This window comes from Castanea sativa, chromosome 12 (assembly GCF_040712315.1).
Source record: "Castanea sativa cultivar Marrone di Chiusa Pesio chromosome 12, ASM4071231v1".
Classification (NCBI taxonomy): Eukaryota; Viridiplantae; Streptophyta; class Magnoliopsida; order Fagales; family Fagaceae; genus Castanea; species Castanea sativa.
The window spans coordinates 39,070,155-39,089,107 of record NC_134024.1 but is presented as its reverse complement, the minus strand read 5'-3'; the positions used below and the strand labels follow the sequence as shown (position 1 = coordinate 39,089,107).

The 18,953-nt window shown below is 35.6% G+C and overlaps 3 protein-coding genes across 4 annotated transcripts; all 3 read right to left on the bottom strand.

Moving 5' to 3' along the window:
- Positions 1 to 248: 248 nt before the first annotated feature.
- LOC142618370 (ammonium transporter 1 member 4-like) lies at positions 249 to 1,739 on the bottom strand. The gene has a single exon (XM_075791292.1). It carries the CDS (start codon positions 1,737 to 1,739, stop codon positions 249 to 251), a length of 1,491 nt encoding a protein of 496 aa, XP_075647407.1.
- A 2,198-nt stretch (positions 1,740 to 3,937) lies between these two features.
- Positions 3,938 to 12,127, bottom strand: LOC142618549 (uncharacterized). 2 transcript variants are annotated; one of them, XM_075791497.1, is made up of 8 exons: positions 11,897 to 12,127; positions 8,480 to 8,692; positions 8,178 to 8,369; positions 7,893 to 8,093; positions 7,641 to 7,721; positions 5,663 to 5,798; positions 4,467 to 4,556; positions 3,938 to 4,323 (listed from the first exon to the last, which is right to left on the bottom strand). In XM_075791497.1, exons 1-8 carry the CDS (start codon positions 11,999 to 12,001, stop codon positions 4,250 to 4,252), a joined length of 1,092 nt encoding a protein of 363 aa, XP_075647612.1. In that variant the 5' UTR covers positions 12,002 to 12,127; the 3' UTR covers positions 3,938 to 4,249. The 2 variants fall into 2 exon arrangements, with proteins under 2 accessions (XP_075647612.1, XP_075647613.1); XM_075791498.1 differs by having other exon boundaries at positions 8,480 to 8,739; positions 11,897 to 12,032.
- A 2,612-nt stretch (positions 12,128 to 14,739) lies between these two features.
- Positions 14,740 to 18,953, bottom strand: LOC142619858 (uncharacterized). Its single transcript, XM_075793195.1, has 3 exons — positions 18,260 to 18,953; positions 16,580 to 16,666; positions 14,740 to 16,467 (listed from the first exon to the last, which is right to left on the bottom strand). Exons 1-3 carry the CDS (start codon positions 18,584 to 18,586, stop codon positions 15,100 to 15,102), a joined length of 1,782 nt encoding a protein of 593 aa, XP_075649310.1. The 5' UTR covers positions 18,587 to 18,953; the 3' UTR covers positions 14,740 to 15,099.

Here is an 18,953-nt window from a genome sequence, read left to right as displayed (position 1 = left end):
CAAATCGAAGAGCAGCACCTTTTTCCTTTTGCACTGCAATAGTGCTGAAAAGACTTTGTTACCATCTTGATTTGAAATTTTGCATTGTCAAAGAAAGATTGACAGGTTCAGCACACATCAACATTTTAATTGAAATCTAAAAGAAACCAAGAACTAAAATTACATTGTCCGCTCTCATAATGATAAATCTGTACATGCTTTGCAGGATCAATTCTAACGATTTAGAGAATGCAAATCATAAATTAAGATTAAAAAGCGGCGGGACTTTTCATCTCGAATCTGTTCCTCTGATTCTCAACTTCAGCAGCATATCCATTAGTATATTCATAAGCCACTCCACCGTGGCTTGTCAAATCCAATCCTGCCATCTCCTCTTCTTGTGAAAGCCTCAAAAGCTTCAATTTGTGCAGCAACCAGAACAAGGTCCCCATGGTAACACTCACCCACCCTACAATCGCCAAAATCTGGATAATTTGAGCTGCAAAGAGCTTTCCACCACCTCCCATAAACAGCCCATAAGGCCTATCCGGTTGTCCCGGATAAACCTCATTGACATATGCTTTCGTTGCAAACAAGCCAGTAAAGAGTATCCCCCATGCACCACACCCTCCATGAAGTTGTGCTGCTTCCAATGGATCATCAAACTTGAGTTTCTCAGCAAGCTTGTTGAATCCGATGAGAACCCAAGCCGCTACGAACCCACATATGATTGCTGCCCAAGGTTCAACAACAGAGCAGCCTGAGGTAATTGCTGCAAACCCACCAAGCAAACCATTACAAACATCAGTTAGATTCCAATGGCCAGAAAGCAAGCGTTTCCCAAACAATGTGGTCAGTGCAGCTGTAGAACCAGCAAGTGTGGTTGTAACTGCGGTTCTCCCAATAGCACTCCATTGTCCATAATAAGAACCACTCTCTCCGTAGGCCTTCAAGATGTTTAGGAATGAACCAGGATTGAAACCATACCAGCCAAACCATAGCATAAATGTGCCTAACACAACCAATGTCCCGCTATGTCCACGCATTGACACGGCACGGCCAGCATGATCAAACCGGCCCATTCGTGGACCTTCAATGAATGCACCCCAGAAACCAGCAATGCCTCCAACCATGTGAACCACACCAGAACCAGCAAAATCAATAACCCCAGATCCAAACAACAGATCAGACGCAGCAGGGCTTGCCCAACCATCAGCAGACCAGAACCAATGAGAAACAATTGGATAGACAAAACCAGTCAAGAAAGATGAATAGATCAAATAAGAAACGAATTGGGTTCGTTCTGCAATTGAACCGCTAGTGATTCCAGCGGCTGCAATGGCAAAAGCCCATTGATAAAGGAAATACCCGTAGTCAAAAGACGCCGTAGGGTATTCATGTAGAGCAAAGAAGTGTTTGCCTATGAATCCATTTGATGGAGCACCAAAGGCAAAGGCAAAGCCAAAGAGATAATAGAAAACGCCGCCAGTGGCAGCATCAAGAACATTTGTCAGCATGATGTTCATGGTGTTCTTAACACGTACAGAACCAGCGCACAGCATAGCAAAACCAAGCTGCATGGCAAACACAAGATATGCAGAGAAGAGAAGGTACGTGTTGTCAATAGCATATCCTGTGTCAACAAACTTGCTTGCGACTGCATCAAATCCGCTGCAAATGTATTCAGCCGCAGCTGTTGAATTAGCACCCAATAAAGGATTGAGATCAGCAGCAGAACATGAAAAACCCGCTGCTGCCATGGTAGGATGGAAGGAGGTTTAGACTATAGAATCTAAGAGAAGAAATCAGGAAGGGCTCTGGCTGTAGAGGAAATTCAGGCTTTGATGGAATGGTATTATATATAGAATCGTAGTGAGGTTGGATTCCAATAGATTCTTAGTTGGACTAGGTTGGCTTTAAAAGATTCCAATAGATTCTTTGTTGGATGAACGCTAATTCTTAACAAAATGAGACAAATCAGCTCGTGGATGACTATGAGTGGTGTGACAAAAGTCGTGACACAAAAACTGATTTGAACAGATTCTTGATTGGACTAGGACACTTGATGCGTAACAAAATAATATTGCATAGAATCATAACTGATTTCCCTACTTAATAGGATCTCAAATGAAATCAAAATAGACTATAATTGTACAAGTATATTTTTACCAAATGCTCCGGAAGCGTGCAACATTCAATGTCATTAGGAAAAAAATACATCTATAAATATGGTAGTGTACACTTCAGATTTACCAATTTTTTCCTTTTGTTTAATTTTTTCCATTTGCGCTATAAATATTTTCTAAGTCTAGGTAAATAAATCTGGCATGCATTGACGTGGAAGTGTATTCCCATATATATATATATATATATATATATGTGTGTGTGTGTGTGTGTGTGTGTGTTTCTAAAAAAAAGGTAAATGAATCCGAATCTTCTCCTGTTGAATAAATATACTCCTTGACAACCTGGAGCCTGCCTGAGAATCATAATCCAGGGGCTAAGAATCAACCCCCAAAAAAGTGGGTCTTTTTGGTGGAAAGTTATTTTCAGATACAACTTTTATTGCCAACTAAAGAAGATCCAATTCTAGCGCCTAGCCAACCTCATCAAGGCTCACATAAAAAATTTATTAAAAAAAAAAACCTACTCTCACAAGTCACAGAATTTTTTTTTTGGGTATCATTATTCATACAATCATACCTATATAAACATCATTTTTATATATATATATAATCATAATTATCTAATCTAAAATGTTGGTAAACCCCATTACCAATTTGACAAATTATTCTGGAAAAAAAAATCACAAATTATAGATCAGATTATATATATACACACACTAGTAGTATGCCTGATGTAAAAATTATTCCAAAATTCTGTATAAAAGAAATATATATTTTTAAAATATTATTGAAACTTAGTTAGCCATTTTGAAACTTTAAAATAAAGTGTCGTCTAGATTAAATTATCAAAATGCAAACATATATTGTGCTACTTAAGGATGGTAAATCTGTAAATTTTATGTATTTAAAATAATTTTAAAAAATTATAATCTATTTTGAATTTTTTTTATTTTTGAAATAGAATTTTAGTTGAAATAGAAACTTAATTTTCTTATGTATTAAGAGAGGTTCTTGCTTCAAATGGGCCCAATTAATATTTTAGAAGTTGTTCTTGAAACACTATAGAGCCGTTTGATACATGTGTTTAAATACATGTTTTCAATTTTTAAATAACCTTACACATATTTTTACACACTTTTTCATTCACATGTATTTCTAAAAAAAATACAAACAATATTACTAGAATAACGTTACCAAACGCCCCTATATTATTTAAAAAGAGAAGTTCTATAGAATTGTATTGATTGGATACTCGTGAATTTTTCTTTTCTTTTCTTTTTAGAAGGGATTAGATATTTATGATTTAGTATCTCTATCTCAAAAGATATTCATGACTTTATTGTAGAACCTATCAAAAGGCATGTCGTAGAATTTTTTTTTTTTTTTTTTTTTTTTTGAGAAGGTAGTAGAATTATAATTTTCTTGAAACGTAGATAATAAATTTTTACCTAAATTATCTTAATTAATGATTAATGAAAATTTAACCATTTGTCACGTAATAACAAATTTTTGGCAATCGAATAAAAAATAACTTCTGCTCTAAACTATTTAGAGCACTAGGTGATGTTTGATAAAGTAATTTGAGATGAAATTTTTGTAGTTTTTTGAAATACATGTAAGTGAAAAAATATTTGAAAATGTGTGTAATATTGTTTAAAATGTAAGAATGTGAGTTTGAGATGAGATATCAAACAGGTCCTAATCATTACCGATAATGTATGGAGTGCGTGTGCCATTTTTAAATTTTGAAATTGTAAAATCATGTTTTCAAAATTAAATTATAACATAAGTTGTATTTTGAACACAATTTCCAAGGTTGTGCGTGTTAGACGTATGCAAGAAAATTTATCCTTTATTTTATTTTTTACTTTGTTTTACAAATCTCTACTCCCTAGTACAAGCATTATAAAAGTGAAATTGCCTAAGTTAATGACACGTTAGGAAAATTACAAAGCCTTTGTCTTCAATGATGACGATGGCAACAACATAGACCTCCCAAGTGTAAACACCATTTCTTTAACTGGGTGGTGACATATATTGCAACATAATTCATATCCAAATCCTACTATGAAGATTGCTTTGCTTTGGCGCATCTACAAAATCGCCAACCTTCAAGCAATGCTACTCACTGTCTAATTAATTACTTAAGGTGGAGGAACCCACTTCCCTGCTTTGAACTCTTTATAGAAGCTGGAGCGTTTTGAAACAACATAAAAGACTGCATCATATAAAGTGAGAAAACAAGATTACTAAAGAAACCAAACGGAATTCATTTCATTGTAAAGGAAAAGGAAATTAAACGTCAGAATCACGAGGATTATAACACATTTAGTTTGGTTGAAACCATTAGTGAAGACATACCTGGGATCCCAGGAATAATAAAGTTTGGTTCTTTCAGGACATCGTGAAGTGTTCTTTTCTCGCCTACTTTTACCCATTTAGAACCTTCGCCTGTGGTACATTAAGTATAAAGTTCACATTGATACGCATGTGTTATCCGCACAGAGTAACCACATTGGGGCATCAAGAAAATAATAAAGAGGGAACATAAGCATCTAGAACATATGTACTACAAGCAATGACATGCTTTTGGCAATAAAATATAAACTGCATATAGAGTATCAGGTCTAAGCATCAAAGTATCGGTGAACTTAGTTCCATACATTATCTAGCATTTCTTACTTATGATAATAGTTAAGTGACAATGGCGTCGGGGGCTCAAGCTCAGTTTAGGCAAATGACCAAAAGATAAAATCAGTCTTGAAATGGTTTGGAGCTCACATGAGTTAATGAGCATTAGCACATCTGCTGTCAATAGATAATGGAAATATGTATCACAGCCACGTGGCTGCATGGCTGTGTATAGCTTCAGGATACCCTAAAAAGTAGTATGAACAAAAAGTGCACCACCTAATCAGATGTCAGAACAAATCTATGTACAATATAGATGATTGAGCTTTTTTTTTTTATGTATATCATTATATTGCTGTTATAAAGAGACATGAAATCTATACATAAATGATGTACTCTACCAGACCATCAATTTAAAACACCACCTCTTGAATGAATTTGCTAACAGGGAAAAGAAAATAGAAAGAAAACAAATCCAGTAATATGATTGGATAAGTTATTCATGTATTTCTGAAGTCAACAATGATTGGATTAACTTACACAAGTGATTTTTAATATATTGTCATCAGACTTCCAAGTAACTACTTAATATGACGTTTCTAATTTATAACATCAGCTGAAAGACCTCGATCTTAGTAGGCCACAAGAAGTTTGTTTTTTGATAGGTGAATCATTACTCATTAGTAGCTGTACCTAAGGCTGCTTAAAAAGGATGAAGCTACTTCATTCATGATCAAAGGCCACCAACAAAATAGCTCCATATAAACTTAAAAACAAAAGACGTGCTCACCAGGTTTCTCTAATTTCAGAGTCCCAGACTCCAACATAAAACAACATGTTTAAAACATGATCACCAAACCACTGACAAGGAAAAAGACATCAGTTGACATTGAAAGTGGGGTAAGGGAGATTACAAAACATCCTACCTGCAGAGATTCCATGATTCAAACCCTCAGTTACATCCTTCTCATCTACATCAATGCTTTCTACATGAGAAGCGGCAGTTCCCTCTAGGAGATAACGAAGAAGTTTTGACTTTGATAGACAAACTCCAGAACCAGCCTGATAAATCAAGAACTAAGCAATTAGAAACGAGATATAACAATGGTGGCAATTTCTAGATCAGATAATTATTTCTTGAAGGATTTCTACGTAAAAATATCCAAGAGAATTGCGATGGTCAGAAGGATGATTATGAGAACTTAGGACTGGTAATCTCCTATGAATTATTATGACAATTTCCTGTAGCATAGTATAATGTGCAGCACTGCAAATGGCCTAAGAATTTTAATGACACCAATACTGTTTTCAACTGTAATGTACATATACATTAATGTAGCAGTGCAAATTCAGATTGGCTATTTTATGGGAAGCATTGATACAGACACAGGTATGAGCACGACATGATGACACAAGCAATTTATGAAAAAATTACAACATGGAACGGCCGGTGTATGTTGCCCTAAATGAAGTGTCCATGCTTCCTAGGCTATTTTATCCAGACCTATTGATCTGTATTACATTATAACTTAGCCACTTAGTCAGCCAAATCTAAATTATCAATGGAGTTTGTTGGTCCCAGAAAGCATTAAAAAACTCACTAATTTAACCATCTTCCCCCCCCCCACCCCCCTCCCCCTCTCTCTCCCAAAAAAAAAAAAAAAGAGAACCCTATAAAAAGAAAAACCACATATTTGTAGACATATAGGTAGCATAAATCAATCAGAGTCCCTAAGAATCAAGGAAGTATAAAACAAAACTACAGGATTTGCATTTACATTGGTGTAGCTACAAAGAAGCCAAAAGTTTCAGATACCTACAGCTTGTGGGTGCATGTATGCATGTATGCATATATGCCTTAATTCATGCATGCCAATGCTAGGAATCAAAATTTTATGTCCCATGAATATGCTCCATTTCTTCTTCTTCTTCTTCTTTAAAGTAACAGAAACCTCATAAATGTACGTGACATTTTGGGTGTAACATGATTGCCTCTCCAGGCTGGCTAATTTTGATCTTTGGCCTTACAAGTTACATGAGCTACTTAAAATAGCTTACTCCAAGTGACTGAATGCCTATGATGTTTTTAATTCTTTTTATTTTTCTTTTCATGTTTCTCAAAACTATTTGGTCGTTTCATAAAGGATTTTGTCACAATACTGCAGCTGAAGAACTTTTTGTTTTGCGTAATGCAGCATAAGCTGCAACAAAATAAATTTAAAAAAAAAGGCTGAAGAGGACATAAAGTGAGACATGTGAGTCACTTTTGTTTGAGTGGCTCACATTAGGCTAAAGATCAAAGTTAGCCATTTTGAGTAGCTCATGCCAGGCCAAAGATCAAAGTTAGTTAGCCCAATGAGACAATAAAGTTAACGGAAGTGTCACTTCCATTAATAAAACTTCTGCTACTTTAGAGAGGGGGGATAATGGTGGGTCTTGAACTTATGACATGCCCCTCCAACTTGTTCTTATGATGGAAGGAAGTGTCCTTTGAACTAGAGGTCATTAACAAATTAAGGACATAGACAAATCTAACATCTAAATAGTCATGCCAAACACCTACCTAATTCCATGCTAATATATTTATCTCAACCCAACATTCAACAGAAACTTCAAAAGATATTATGCCATAAAACACTTTATTTAACAAGTTGAGATTCTTATAATTATTATCACTTAGCTACTATGGTCAAACAGATTGTTAATTATGTTTGACTTAGCCAAGGAATTAGAGAAACATATATTATATGAAAAAACCAGACATAAATGCAACTTGTTTGATGTGTTCAATGTCACACAATACTTTGACATCTTTTTGTAAAATAAAAAAAGGAAACACTAATTACTAAAATGTTGAAAAGGCAATAGTAGTCACTGAAATAAGAATCACATAAAAGTGCTTACCTCATAGTATAACTCAATAGATTCACGGGTGTAATTGCTCTCTTTGTCCCAAGGCAAAGGTGGACAAGTATCTGAAAACATGTTTGAAAGCTAAGGAGATCACAGAAAGCACATAAAATATCATATACAAAATTCATAACTACAACTTTTCTAAAAGTAGATTCTCTTCCCAGGGCCCCCACCCCCAAAGGAGAAAGGAAAAAAAAAGAAAAAACAAGGAATGTATATAAAGCACTCCACTGAAAAGGATATCATGTCAAGATGAGCTGAAAACATGTCAGTCTCACAGAAGTCCTCAATAAAGTCACTGGACATAACCTCCGCATACAGAAGAAGAACTGGCCAGTGAAGAATATTATTATTATCTAATGTTGGCTTTCTTAATCCAGTAAGTTCTTGAAACATAGCCTTCCCAATCTTCAATCCTCTATCTTCAATCGCGGAAACAAGATCCTGCAATGTTTCAGGAGGGGAAAAGGGGAGTGTGAGCCTCAAGGTATTAAACAAGATATGTTTTCAATAGTGCAGTTGTCAAACCTTAGCCCCAGCAACAGCCCTAGAAACTTGAGCCTCACGCTGCTCATGTTCTAACCTCCGTAAATCAATCTCCTCTGCAAGCTTCTTTAGTTCTTTGTTGTTTGGATCATGTTCAAGTCCCTTTTCACAAAATGATTTCACTTCAACCAACAAGTTCAATGACAAAGATGCTTTGGCAGCTCGGTAGAGTGCCTGATCAAAATTCATACATCATCAAAACAAAAGAACCAAGACAAAGCTAAAATCCCTGCCAATTTAGACAAAAAGCATCTAGCAGAGTAAACAAAAATAAAAATTTCCACCTTGACATTTGTCGGGCAAAGCTTAATTGCCTCCTCAGCATCCATTAGAGCACGTCTGTAATTTCCTAGCAGCAAATTCACATGGGCTCTATTTGAGAAGAGAATTGACTGTTCAGAGTCGCTTAAAACCTTCTGATTAATCGCCCTTGTGTAACAATCAATAGCATCAGAGTAATGTTTTTTACCCATCTTCACATACTGGTTACCATTTTCCTGCAAACCAACCAAACCGCAAAATGCTAGGTAACAATAAAAAGACCCTGCCAAAAAAAAATCCCTTCATCGAACTGTGATTGAGCACAGGATAATACATATGATGTTTTCTTTTAATAGAAAGGATACTCCAAATATATGGTGTTTTCTTTTTTCTAGTAAGCACTTAGAGTGTGACCAAATATTTGACAGTGAGAGCATCTAAGAGGCTTCCATGGATATCAAGCGCATCCAGATATGATCCATCAAGTATCGCAATTGTATCAGGCAATTATTCTTCTAGCTTAGAAAATAGTGAAGAATTATCACAAAGATTCTGCTATAGTCAAGTGCAGTATCAAACATTACCACATAAAGGTCAATGATTCCATAAATTGGGAGTTTGTTCACTGCTGTTGGAGTGCCAGATCAGATTGCAGCCTGGGTCAAAGTCTCAAAGCATTCATTATTTCCCCCAAATTTTCTGTGGCCTCCAATGGGAACCATGATGGTCATTTTCATAGGAAGCAGTTTAAGGTAAGGGGATCCTCACTCACCTCATAAAGCTTTTCTCTATGCCCATGCATAAAGCTGCTATTAGTGATCAAGGGTTCCAACCCCATCCTAGATGCTTTAAAGTAAGGCTATCTCATCTTTTGCTGATGAAACGTTATTTGTTGCCAATGATTTGAAGACAATGAGGTCACTGAATCCCAACAGAATTCCGCAATTAAGCATGTTTTTTGGAAAGCTATCTAAAAATTAATTTTGAAGACAATGAGGATCACTAAAAAGGTGTTGGGATGAGTTTCATTTCCTATCAAGTCTCGAAGCCAATATTAATAAAAGTGACTTATTTTGCTAGTGTGTTTCAAAATCAACGATTAGATTCTATTTATGTTGTATATAAGGAACGCAAGGTTCCTGTCAGGTATTTAACTGAGCCTTTAATTTGCAAAAAAAAAAAAGCTATCTTTCCAGGATTACAAGCTTTTAAATGATATCATTTTTTAATAAGTAACAAAAAAAAATCACAGAATACATGCATTTCAAAATGGTGTGTGATGGTTCTGGTTCTGTCAATTCTAAAGTTTTGCATAATAGTTGCTGGAACTGGCCCTCTGCTAGATCTGAGGAACTTGTTGATATTCAAAGTGGCCTCTTACAAGTAAGATTAGCTCAAGAGGATTCAGTTAAATGGCTACTATCATCTTCTAGACAGTATACATACATTTAAGCTTAGGATGGGATTAGAAGGAAGCAACCTGTTGAGGTTTGATGAAAACAAATTTGGTTTTCTAAAGCTATCCTTAAGCATCCTTTTATAAGCTGGTTAGCTGTCAATGACAGGTTATCAACTAATGATTGGCAGGTTAAACGGGGCTACAATGTATTCCATAAGGCAGCATTATTTTAGAGTGTAAAGATCATCTTTGTTAGGACCCTTAGTGTTTTGGCATATTCTGTGCCAAATTTGGGTGTAATTTGAATTATTAATTTGCATTGTAATTATGTACTATTGTGGGTTAAATTTGTAATGGGTTGAAGAGGTTAGATGATGAAGTTTGAAATTGCAAGCTGAAGAAACTTGCATGAGTGAAATTCAGAGTATCAGGCAATCTGTCAGATTAGTTCACATTTTGAAACCTGGTTGAGACAGCAAGTTCACCTCACTTTTAGGACACTACCTCGAGCGAAATTGCTATAACTTGAGAGAATTCAGTTACAACTTCTCCACAGTACCAGCCCTTTGCTTCTCTTTATAACCCTCATTTCACACTATTCTAGAACTAAAAATCCCCATATCGAAGAGCTAGAGAGTGCCCTAAAACACTGAAGCTAAAACCTTCTCATTCTCTCTACCTTCTCCCTCTCCAATTGTCAATTACTATGAGAGGAGATTAAAAACATCACACACAAAGAAACCTTTAGAGTTCTTGGTACTGTTTAGTGCTTGGGAATCATTGGAGCATACCCAAAATCTCCAAGTGGCCTTGGAGTGACCAAGGAAACTTGGTTTTGAAATTTGGGGCTCAAATCGCGGATACAAAGACTATAAAGAAGAAAATGTTCAAAGAATCCGATGTTAGCAAGAGCTGGAGACTCAAGTACATTGTCATAACTTAGCTTGGAGAGTTTTGTAAGTGATGTGTACTGCAACTATTTTTGTTTAGTGGATCATTTGGGGCTATAAGCCTCAGAGAATTTTTTCTCCGCCTGATTCTCATGTTTTTCTCTCCATAAACACTTCAGTGTTCTCGTGGGTGTGATTGTTTATTTGGCCTTTTCTGCCATGTTTTTTATCAATGATAATGCCAATTGGCTAAATACTTAAATAATTGGGCTTAATTCAATAGTAAGCTTAAAATTGACAATAGCTATAAATTTGGGGTTTAAAGTATTGTAACTATCAATCTTTTTTATGATTGCTCCTTTTATAGAAGATTGTGGTGGCAAGTCTTGAAATTGTGCTTGGTTAGTGTGCAGCAGGTGAGGTGTTATGATTCTTATTGGGGGTATAAACTCTCTACAGGGTAAAGGGTTGTACAAAGTATAATTTGTGCAAGTTTCTTAGGCTGCATTTATCTACCATATTTGAACCAAAGAAATGCAAGATTCCATAATGATCAGATTCTAAGTTATGACAAGATCATGTGGGCGGTTAAAAATGATGTGAGATCTAGAATTGCAACATGCAAAGGGCTTAAAAATTATATAATGTAATAGGATGCTGTGTAGATATTGGGGAATTTATTTTTCTGTTTTAGATTAGCTGAGTTGTGTAGCTTGAATTTTGTCTTAGTGTTGTGTTCTCTTTTGAACTTCTTGTAATTCGGGTTCCTTTGTGTTAATAAAAGATCTCATTCATTCATTCGTTCCCAGAATTTGTCATTGAGCATCTCTTAAAAACTAAAAAAATGTACTCAATCCCTCAAATAATATGGCAATGTAAATAGAGCATTACAAAACCATGATCAGATATAAATATAATCAACACATAACATGTCTGAGAATCTAACACAATTTAGAAGACAACAGTGCCAACCCTATTGAGTTTACTAACTAACTACATGCTTTGAGCATTTATAATGCAAGTTTATAAATTTTGAAGGCCATGTTGGTTGCTTAAGCAAAATACAGAGATGGGTCCTCAAAACTTTGAACGGATTAAATTGCGCGCGCGCACACACACACACATATATAGGAAGAGAGAGAGAGAGAGACCTTGAGTTCAAGGGCAGTGGAGTGTTTGAGGGCTTCAATAGCTTCAAGGTCATCTTTCTCGGATTGGGTGGTGGGCTCCGACCCAGTTTCCATCCATAGCGCCATTATTCCTTCTTCTTCTTTTGCTACCTTTTACTACTTATTAGTCTCTGTTGGCTTGGCTGCCTCTCTATGTATGTGTGTCGGAGAGAGACAGAGAGAGAGATAGAGAGCACTTCAGTTCCAATGGCAAAGAACATACGAGAAAGTTGTAAAGGGTGGCAATAATGGGGGGAACAGGTGGGTTTAGCCTTCGGCCCACTCATATACTATATGTTAACTATTCAAACCCAACCCAACTCTATTATTCTCCTTATGCAAGGACTAAACCCAACCCACACATACCAGGTAATTACAAGTCTAAAAACTCTTTAAATGATACCTTGTTGACTTGTTCTTACATACATTTGGTTATTATATTAAGAAATCTCTTAAGAGCGATCCAATAGTTGACTAGTTGTAGAATTTTTTTTTTTTTTTTTTTTGAAAAATGGTTGTAGGAGGGTGATCCAATAGTTTGACTAGTTGTAGAAGTTTTTTTTTTTTTTTTTTGAAAAATGGTTGTAGGAGGGTGATCCAATAGTTGAAGAAGTAACAAATTAAAATTTGAAATTTCAAAAAGTAATAAATTCAATATTAACCCCATTTTATTGGGAAAATATTGTTTTGGGGTTTATTATAAGTTTGAGGGTTTAATTTGTTGTCTTTTTAAAAGCTCGTGGCAAAAAGTTAGCATTGAAATTGAATGAAATGAAGAAAAATGGTTGTGCAATAGCATGTCAAACTAGGCAACCCCAAAAGCATGAGGAGGCTTGACCCTATAAAGCCGTAACCAAGTGGATTTGTCATGGACACGACCATGCCTAGGAAAGGACAACACCTCAAGAAGAAAAGTATTGAGGCCTTGAGAAAACTGTTAATTTTAACCATATGTAGTTGTAGGGTTTATTTTGTTACTTTATGTTCAATTTTGATATACGTTTTGTATTATTCTCCATAATAATTGCCACTTGGTGCATTGAAGAGTTTTGCTTTAAACTGTCAGCTGTTGCTGGAAAAATTAATGAGTTTGTTGTCCCTGTCCTATAGACATATTGTCATTTTGTTTGATCGGAGAAGCTCCGTCATATGCCACTGAATCGCACCTTACTGCTCTATGCCACTTTGTTGACATTCTCGTTTCCCCTAGTTCATCACAACAATCTTTGTCCCTCATTTACATTAGCTTATGTAAATCTTTATCCCTCGTTCACATATCCTTATGTGAAAATTACTAACTATTTTAGAATAAGGACATACTTTTTCTTTAAAAATTTTCACTAACTATTTTTCAAAATACTCGGATCTAATTATCTATTTTATTCTTCTAAAAAATTATCTATTTTAAACATTATTTTATTAAACTATAATAAATTAATTAATTAATTAATCATTTCTAATTTTACACACAACCATTATTCACTACACTATAACAAAATCTCATGTTGCATAACCAGTTCATAATTTGATGTTTTGGGCTTTATTGGCTAATATTTTGAGTTTTATGCTAATTTAGGTGACTTAGTGCGAATGCTCTAACAAGCCACAAACATAGCAGAAACTAGGAAGTTTTTCATACTAAAGAGTCACCCGAAGCAGTTCTAATATTCCTAACTTCAACACTTTTCCCCTCAAAAGGGGCTGCAAAATATCCACCTTCACCCTCATCCTAACACACTTCCCCCAGCCCAGCTCACATCATCCGCTGGTATATCAACCTCCTTCAAGATACCCAAATCATCTCCCACTGCATTTGCAACATCTCTGTTCATTCCCTTGAGAGGTATCCCATGCAAATATGAAATTGAATCCAAAGGAAAGCCCACCGGAATTGCAGATTAGCAACTTCTCCATCATAATCCTGAAACACAATTGAGATATTTGTTAAATGACCACCCTAAAACACAAGACTTTTGCCAAATCACCGCAGATTGTTGATGCAAACAATCTCCTTATCCATAGTCTTCAAACGAAAACACAAAAAGTATGTTCATCCAAATCCCGAACAGTCACTCAATTTGAAGATTGGCCTCCAATGTTTAAGCATGGCCGTTTTAATAGCTTCCTTATTGTATGATTTGGAAGTAAGTAATCTGACTATAAGACATTGCTCACCTTTGTTATTTGTTTCCACTAGTGACTTTTCACCCACAACAGTAGCTGTCTTCACCCTTTCTAACAAATTAAAATTCTTCCACAGCTCAAAAAAAATGTATATATATTCTTCCACAGCTCTTCCAATGATGAACCCATGAGCAATTTTCACAAATACTCACACGGGTTTTTCAATTTCAGCAAAATAAGCGATATCCAAACACATCCTAAGACTTACTAAGACAAACCCGACGAAGGGTTGTTAAGGCTTGTACTAAGACAAGATGGGAGCTGCCACAAAACTCTAGACTTAAATAAAAGAAGTTCTGTATCAATCTATGAAACACTGTAAAAGCTGATTTTCAAGATGCCCCAAGATACAAATTACCTAACCTTCATGGATACCTCTTAATCAGCATGCATTCAGAAATAATATTAATAATAATAAATTACAAGCATTCAAGGTGCCCCAAAATCCAATCTCATTTTCTTGCTCACCAGATAGTATTTACATACAGCAGAATACAATAATGTACTCTATGCTGGTGATAGCTGTACTGTAAACAAAGCTAGCTTTAACCTGTAGAGTAAAAACTGATTTCCCAGTTTAACACCAATTCATTCACTTCCTTTATCAAGAAAATCAAACCAACTACCCACAACTACAGGAAAAAATCTCTGCAGTTACCAAATTCAACAACTGAAAAGGATCTAAGATTCTGAAATTTGAACCAGTCATCCATCAAGGTCACAAGAGGAAAGAATACGCAGGTGTGACATAATTTAACATGTGAGATTAATAGATATAAAAGATATTTTTTTTCTAAAAAAAGCCTACCAGCATGTACAGGCATCATTTAACCTACAGGGCACCTTTGTACACTTCAGTTAAAAAAGACTGTACACCACTAGAACTCTGATAAACTTTAAACCCAGCCTCCAAAACAGAGATCATGTTCTACTATTTGCAGAACACAAGCTGTGTTCACTTGCTTTTGCCTCTTTCCAAGAAGCACAATTGGTTATAATTGCTATGCATGTGCAAGACCATCCCAGGAAGTTTCAAAATCAAACAGAAGCATTCCTGGATCAATGGAAGAAGTCACAGGAGAAAAGATATTTGTTTCAGATGGCATGGAACCACCTGAAACCATGGGAACTGACTGGTTTTCCAAAAACCAGTTGTCAATATCAAAGTCATTAATGTTTCCAGCAAGCTCACAATTAGACTCCTTAATATGGGATGCTTCATGCATAGGCCCTGTACTTTGAAGTTCAGAATTTTCGACCGCAGGTACTTGATCGCTTGGACAGGGACTTGCACATCCAAACAACTCAGGTAGACTGTCTTCACTGAACTGAGCACTACCCATAAACTGGGAATTAGAATCCTCTACAGATAATGACTCACATGTATATCCTTCACTTTGAACATGGAGATTTCCAATTGGAGGTTGTAGATTGCTTTGAACAGAATTGTTAGGCCAACTGAAATTAAAAAATAAAGGACCTGGTTCTGTGGTACTGAAACTTTGATTCCCATGCTGACTGATATTTTGCCCATCATTTAGACAATTCCCATTCTGATAAATATCTTCACTAGGTTTTTGGCTTTGATACCCAGGAAGACAAAAATTCTGGCCATCATTTGATTGAGCAATAGACTGATTATATATTTGAGGTTGGGAAGGTATGATATTTCCAGTGAAGCCCAAGTTAGGCTGAGAACAGTCCTGAGGTCTAAATGACTCCAGATTTACACTAGACCTAAAATTCTGCCACCTATTGGGATTTATCTCATTTGACAATGCTGTTGAAGTAGCATTTCTGGTATGTTGTGCTGCCTGGATACAGCTATTGTTGTTTGACGAAACATACACAGAACTGGGCTTAACACTTCCTGTCTTCTTAAACAGTGTATTGGAAGGGGGAATTCTTGGACCCAAATTCCCAACACTATCACGGTCCCGTTGGGTGACACTATGACGTACACCAACAAACTGCTGTGAAATCACATGTGGATGGACTCTGTTTTTTGCCAAAATAGGTGCTGACTGTTGGCTCTTCCCTTGACTTATGATATTTGGCACAGTATAATTATTCGAGGTGGAGCAAGGACGGATTAAACTTGATCTGGCGACCTGATTTAGAGGCATGGAGTTGGGTAACCGAAAAAAGTTGAGTGATTGAGCTTGATTACATCGAGCAAGTGGCACAGAGAGAGTAGAATCAGAACACTTTACAGCTGAAAATGTAGTATTTTTTATCGGTTTGAGTTGCCTCCTAAAAGTTTTCCATCTCTCCTCCTTATCGGTGGCATGACAATGGCGGTTCAAGATGACTGAATCTGAATCCCAAAATGGACATGGCGCGCTACATTCGCAAACATAACAGTGGCACTGCATTTTCAGCAAGGATTTAAATCAGAATAGCAAAGCATAATGATGAACATAGGACTACACAAGTGCTAGATCATATTCTTTGTGTCGTAACTTAGAAGAGTGATCTTACCTGGTCACAGTGCTTATCATGGGATGTGGAACTGAAAGGATATTTAACACAAAGATGACGGGGATGAGGGTAGTCTCTGCATGCAATCTGCAACAAAACATTTGTTTTTCTTCATAAGTAAATAAGTATTTCAGTGAAAAAGACTACTCAAGGCCAGCTCATACATTTTGAGGCTTAGGGGTGATAAATTTAAGTGGGATTTTTTTTTATAAATATAATTAAATCATATTTATTTAACTTTCTATATTATATTTCAAAAAAAAAAAAAAAACCTTCTTGCTTTTTGAGATGCAAAATTACAAATTAAATTTTTGTATTTAGGTTTTATTAACAATCTCTTTTACACAATTACACTTGAGAATTGCCGTTCAACTTAATCTTCTTATGACACAATCAACCTTAACTATGATTTTATCAATTTTACTTTATTAAAGAGACATTATTAAAACTTCACTTTTTTTTAATTTTAATTTATCCTTTATTTGTTCTTTTTTTTTTATACCTAATTTTCTGTGGGAGACAGTAAATTTAAACAAAGACAACAAAAATACATGCATTTGTTCAAAATAGGCAATATAACCCTTAATATACATTAGGAACACACTTCAAGAAAACACAAATTCCCAATAGCCCAAATAAGTATGAAGCTGCTAAAGTAGGAATTAAAGTAGTCTAATTATGTATCTCCATTTCTAGTAACATCTTTACTATAACTCACTAAATCAAAGTATATTTTCTCCAACAAAGTACTAAAATTAAACCCTCAGTAACCTAGCAGGCCAATGTTACTGTCATTGTTATAAAAAAATTAATAAAAAAAAACAAACAAACAAACAAACAAACCTAGGATGTACGGATACAGACACAGGTAAACACAACAACATGAGCAATTTTTGAAAAATTATAACATGAAACGGCCGGTACAACACTGGTACGGGTACAGCACCCTAAATGAATTGTCCATGCTTCTTAGAAAAAAGCAAAATTACCTGACCCATCTCTGCAACTATGAGCAAGTCATTGGAATTACAGCACAAATTCCTAATAACCCAAAATAAGGGGGAAAAAAAAGCTGCTAAAGTAGTAATAAAGGTAGTCCAATTCTCTATCTCCATTCCTAGTAATTCAGAGTAATTTTCTTTTTTTGATAAGAAATATAACTCCATTGAATAAAGAAAACAATACAGGAAACCAAAGCACACAGGCAGTGTACTAAGGGATTAAAAAAACAGAAAAAACTATAAAGCAAAGAAATTACAACTATTTAACAAAGAATTGAAAGTAAAAACACCCAAAGCATTTTGTCCACTCTAGCAAAGTTTGGAGAAAAAGCACTAAATCAGAGTAAATTTTTTCCAGAAAAGCACTAAAAATTAAATCCTCAGCAACCCAACAAGTCTATATATACCCACAACACCAACATCATTGTAATTCTAAAAATAAAAAATTGAAACCCCCCAAAAAAAGTTAAAAGCACAAATTCCCAATTCTGTATCTCCAATTTTCTCCATCTTTAGTAACATATTTGCCATAACTCACTGAATCAAACTTAAATCAAAGTAAATTTTGATCAACAAAGCACTAAAATTAAAATCCTCAGCAAATATAAACAAACCCACAAGTCCAATATTATCATAATTGTAAATAATTTTATTAAAAAAAAAAAAAAAACAAATTTACCTGGCCTTTCTCTGCAACTATAAGCAAGTCATCAGACCCAGAATTATCCTTATCATCGTTAACCTCGGCGACCGGGTTATTCGGGTCACAATCCAGTACGATGCAATCATCATCCACATCCTTCACCACCGCCGTCGATTTCCTTGACTTGCGGTGGTTCTCGTTGACCACCTCTCTGACCACCACCACGTCATCGTCAGCCTCCACATCATCATCGGAGTTCAAATTTCCAAATAGCGCCGACAGCCAATCGCCGGATTTAGTCTCCGCCGATGAACCCTGCTCCTCGTCGGAGCTTATGTCCAATATCACCGGCAACGAATCCATATTCCCCCCCAAATAAACAAAACCCAAAAAAAAAATCAAATTTTTGGAGGAATTAGGGTTTCCTGAAGAGAAAAAATCGATAATTTTTCATGTGGGTTATTGAAATAAAAGGGGGAAAAAACAAGAAATTCAAGGGTCTCTAGGGTTTTGAGGGACTTCTGGTTTGGGGTTTTCAGTTTTCAAAGTAAACAGAGGATTTATTGGCTGTGTGTGTGGGTAAGTGTGTCAGTGTGTGATAGAGAGGTTACCAGATTTGGGAAAAATGGGAAATAGTGAAGGCCTGGTTTTGGAACAAAGAAAGCAATAATAGAGGGCAATCTTCGTTCAACCAAAAAAAAAAACTGATGTGAATATTTCTTGGTGTCTC

Excerpts from the sequence above, each read along its gene's own strand:
- LOC142618370 (XM_075791292.1), bottom strand. The coding sequence starts at position 1,739 with ATGGCAGCAGCGGGTTTTTCATGTTCTGCTGCTGATCTCAATCCTTTA.
- LOC142619858 (XM_075793195.1), bottom strand. The coding sequence starts at position 18,586 with ATGGATTCGTTGCCGGTGATATTGGACATAAGCTCCGACGAGGAGCAG. Across the intron at positions 16,667-18,259 it reads TAGTTGCAGAGAAAGGCCAG|ATTGCATGCAGAGACTACCC; the intron begins GTAAATTTGTTT and ends GTTTTGTTGCAG. Across the intron at positions 16,468-16,579 it reads ATGATAAGCACTGTGACCAG|TGCCACTGTTATGTTTGCGA; the intron begins GTAAGATCACTC and ends CTGAAAATGCAG.
- LOC142618549 (XM_075791497.1), bottom strand. The coding sequence starts at position 12,001 with ATGGCGCTATGGATGGAAACTGGGTCGGAGCCCACCACCCAATCCGAG. Across the intron at positions 8,370-8,479 it reads TTTGCCCGACAAATGTCAAG|GCACTCTACCGAGCTGCCAA; the intron begins GTGGAAATTTTT and ends AATTTTGATCAG. Across the intron at positions 4,324-4,466 it reads TATTATTCCTGGGATCCCAG|TCTTTTATGTTGTTTCAAAA; the intron begins GTATGTCTTCAC and ends TATATGATGCAG.